General features: G+C 40.0%; 1 protein-coding gene across 1 annotated transcript in view; it reads left to right on the forward strand.

Moving 5' to 3' along the window:
* LOC104943796 (phosphoinositide 3-kinase regulatory subunit 5-like) overlaps positions 1–1,773 on the forward strand; it is a gene marked incomplete at its 3' end in the record, with an annotated part of 9,895 nt that overhangs the window by 6,743 nt on the left and 1,379 nt on the right. Inside the window, exons 3-4 of the mRNA XM_010769261.1 lie at positions 668–790; positions 1,290–1,397. Coding sequence (XP_010767563.1) covers positions 668–790; positions 1,290–1,397 — 231 coding nt within the window. The remainder of the gene's footprint in view (positions 1–667; positions 791–1,289; positions 1,398–1,773) is intronic.

A 1,773-nucleotide genomic window follows, 5' to 3' on the forward strand; every position in this document is an offset into this window, starting at 1 on the left:
CAGTCTGCTATAGAGAAATAACAGACTGCAGAAAGTCTAAAATCGACCAATCAGAATCAAGTATTCAACTAAGCTGTGTGTAACAACATACATTACCCCTGGTGTGGAATCACTAGTTTAAACTTTACTGTCCATACTTGAAAGAACAGATCAGAGCGTCCCCTTAGCAACAGTCTGCTATAGAGAAATAACAGACTGCAGAAAGTCTAACATCGACCAATCAGAATCAAGTATTCAACTAAGCTGTGTGTAACAACATACATTACCCCTGGTGTGGAATCACTAGTTTAAACTTTGCTGTCCATGCTTGAAAGAACTGATCCGAGCGTGCTTAGCAACAGTCTGCTATTAAGTAATAATAGACCACTCATTTCCAAACCAACCAATCAGAATCTAGTATTCAACTAAGCTGTGCATAACAATATAAACTACCCCTGGTGTGTTAAACGTTACTTTCCATACTTGAAAGAACAAATTAGAGTGTTCTTAGCAACAGTCTGCTATTAAGTAATAACAGACTCCAGAAAGTCAAAAAATTGACCAATCAGAATCAAGAATTCAGAACTCATTAGAAGGTGTTACAGATACTACTTTTCACAGACATGTTAACAGTAAACTATAATTAAATGTAATTCCTGTATTCCCTTGTGTCCTTTTATTGTTCCAGGAGTGTAATGGTGGTGTGTCGGAGGACTCCACTGATATCGCCCACATGCTGGGTCTGATGGACTCGTGGTACGAGAGGAACGTCCTCAGTCTGCTCAGCCTGTCCTCTGAAGTCCTCTGTCAGGTCCGCCATCTTTCTGCTCCATTCATCACATCACTCAAGATAACAGTTCATGTTAAAGTGTTGATTTTGGCATCTTATTCCTTCAGCGACATCAAGAGGCACTTTTTATAAGCTTTTACATTTAGAAAAACTGCTCACGTAACAGACCTGGATTTTTTTCTAGGGAGTCAGTTTTGTGTCAGGCAGACGGGATGATAGGCATAAAACGACCTCTAAACCCGAAGTGATTCCAACTACGCCTATCATCCAATAAAAATAAGAGAGCTTTAATTGATAAGTGCGTCCTCCATGCTAATCGTCTCATAGCTTTATCTTGGAGAAATGTCTTCCTGCCTCTTTGGATGATATCAATTACAAACTTAAGGGAAAACAAGAGGGACCCTTTTATGCATTTTATGGAAAATTAGGAGTTTTTAAATAATTGTTCACAAGTTGTTTGTAAATAGGGTGAAGTTGTTCTGATATATTGACTGGAATGTTGACTGTGTTGTGTGTGCAGCCTGCCTGTAAGGAAGTGAGCAGCACGGAGAACCTGCTGACTGACATGGTGCTTTATTACTGTCGACATGCAGACCAGCCTGTTCTGCTGCAGCTCTACCAGGCAGAGGTGAGACACACACACACACACACACAAACACACACACACACACACACACACACACACACACACACACACACACACACACACACACACACACACACACACAAACACACACACACACACACACACACACACACACACACACACACACCAGTCTCACACAGCAGTAAATACCTGCCTAAATACCTTTTAAACCCTATTTTCTTGGAATTGAATATGTCTGAGTGCAGAAAAGACAAATATAGAATTTAAAAATCATTTCAGACTAATGGACTTATGTTTGTCATGTATTACTATTTATTTGTAGATAAAGTTTGTTATTAGTTAAGGAATAGGTCCAAGAGTGGTGCAGGAATGAGAGCACAGTGGGCTCATAGGGAGG

Source organism: Notothenia coriiceps, unplaced genomic scaffold (assembly GCF_000735185.1).
Source record: "Notothenia coriiceps isolate Sejong01 unplaced genomic scaffold, NC01 NC01_scaffold00006824, whole genome shotgun sequence".
In the NCBI taxonomy this organism is placed as follows: Eukaryota; Metazoa; Chordata; class Actinopteri; order Perciformes; family Nototheniidae; genus Notothenia; species Notothenia coriiceps.